This window comes from Poecilia reticulata, unplaced genomic scaffold (genome assembly GCF_000633615.1).
Source record: "Poecilia reticulata strain Guanapo unplaced genomic scaffold, Guppy_female_1.0+MT scaffold_190, whole genome shotgun sequence".
In the NCBI taxonomy this organism is placed as follows: domain Eukaryota; kingdom Metazoa; phylum Chordata; class Actinopteri; order Cyprinodontiformes; family Poeciliidae; genus Poecilia; species Poecilia reticulata.
Window position 1 is genome coordinate 318,532 of NW_007615019.1, and position 1,699 is coordinate 320,230.

Sequence of the window (1,699 nt, forward strand, 5' to 3'; positions counted from 1 at the left end):
CCCCTGCTGGTTCCTAACGGACCCCACCTCTCCTCCCAAGGAGTCCCTCAGGGTCTGTTTAGGTCCGCTGCTGTTTCTCCTGTAAATAAATCAATCTGTCTGCAGACGGTTCAGCTTCATGATTCAGAACATCAAAACCAAACCAGAGCTTTCCCATGATTCATCTCTTCTGGATGGTGACATCATCATCCCCAATCTCAGGTGAGCTCACCTTGTCACACATCTGGCAGGCGAAGGGCCTCTCGTTGCTGTGGACTCGCTCATGTTTCTTCAGGTCCGGAGCTCGAATGAACGACTTCCCACAAACGTCACACCTATAGGGCTTGAAGCCCGTGTGGATCTTCAGGTGTTCTGGAGCAGACAGCAGGTGGGGGCGGAGTCAGACAGCCAGTTAGCGGTGGCGAGGAAGCAGGTGTGCTGGTGTTACCTTTCAGGTGAGCGTGCGTGGTGAAGGCCTTGGAGCAGATGTCACAGGCGAACGGCCGCTCTGCCGAGTGAAGCTTCTCGTGTTTCCTGGGGAAAGAACAGGTGGGATCAGGTGAGTCCGCGCCGCGCTCACCGGGCCGCGCCGTGTAGACCAGGTGCCACCTTACCTGAGTCTGCTCTCGTCCAGGAAGGTCTTCCCACACACCTGGCAGGCCAGCTGCTCGCGGTGTCCGTACAGCAGGTACTCGAACTTCATGTCGGCGGCGGCGGCCGACCAGCCGGGCGCCGCCTCGTCCTTCACCTCACCTATGCTGTCTGTGAAGGTCAGAGTCTGGGTGGCGTGATGCTCCGCCCCCAGCTCCTTAGGCTCCCCTTCCATCTCCGTCACCACGTCCTGGTCGTAGCAGGACACCTGCAGGGACACGACACAGGTTAACGCCTTCTGACAGGGAGGGGCTCAAACAGAAACCAGTGGGGAGGGGCACCTTGTGAACATCCTCATTGGTCAGCTCCTTCAAGATGGCTTCCTGCACGTGCAGCGCAGCGTTGGGAGACTTGTCCAGCTCCTGATTGGTGGATGCCTCCACCAGGTCGTCTGTGCCCGGCGCGTCATCGTGCTCGCCCAGGTCCTGTGGAAGCGGCCAATCAGAACAGAGGACAGCAGCTCTTTGCTGCTGATTGGCTGCTGACGGCCTTACCTCAGAGTCTGCAGCCAGCTGGGCTTCAGGGGGCAGCGCCATCTTTACGATGTCATACGGGAACTTGTCCTTGTCGTCTGACGACACGTCACGCTTCTGATGAAGCACATCATCATCATCATCATCATTCATCGATGTCCGACAGAACCACCTGAGTGTTTTCCACTTGGTGGGTGGGGCGTTACCTGGGAGCAGAGCTTGTCCAGGAAGCGGATGCCGAGGATCTGTCCTGATGACATCATCAGGTTGACGTCCTTCTTCTTGACGGAGATCTTGGCCGTGTACATGTAGTTCAGGACCTCCTCAAAGATGTCGGAGCGGATGAAGTCTATCTCGATGACGGACGAGTTGTCCACCTGAGGACACAGGGTCAGGTGAGAACCGGAGTCAGACTCTGATGGGCGGGGTCAGACTCTGATGGGCGGAGTCAGACTCTGATGGGCGGAGTCAGACTCTGATGGGCGGAGTCTGACTCTGCTGGGCGGAGTCAGACTCTGATGGGCGGAGTCTGACTCTGATGGGCGGAGTCAGACTCTGCTGGGCGGAGTCAGACTCTGATGGGCGGAGTCAGACTC

General features: G+C 58.0%; 1 protein-coding gene across 1 annotated transcript in view; it reads right to left on the minus strand.

Moving 5' to 3' along the window:
* The window catches only part of zbtb14 (zinc finger and BTB domain containing 14), a 7,127-nt gene that overhangs the window by 2,836 nt on the left and 2,592 nt on the right, over positions 1–1,699 (minus strand). Inside the window, exons 3-8 of the mRNA XM_008402179.2 lie at positions 1,310–1,480; positions 1,125–1,220; positions 912–1,055; positions 594–838; positions 428–513; positions 212–351 (exon numbers count right to left, since the gene is read on the minus strand). Of these exons, the coding sequence (XP_008400401.1) occupies positions 212–351; positions 428–513; positions 594–838; positions 912–1,055; positions 1,125–1,220; positions 1,310–1,480 (882 nt within the window). The remainder of the gene's footprint in view (positions 1–211; positions 352–427; positions 514–593; positions 839–911; positions 1,056–1,124; positions 1,221–1,309; positions 1,481–1,699) is intronic.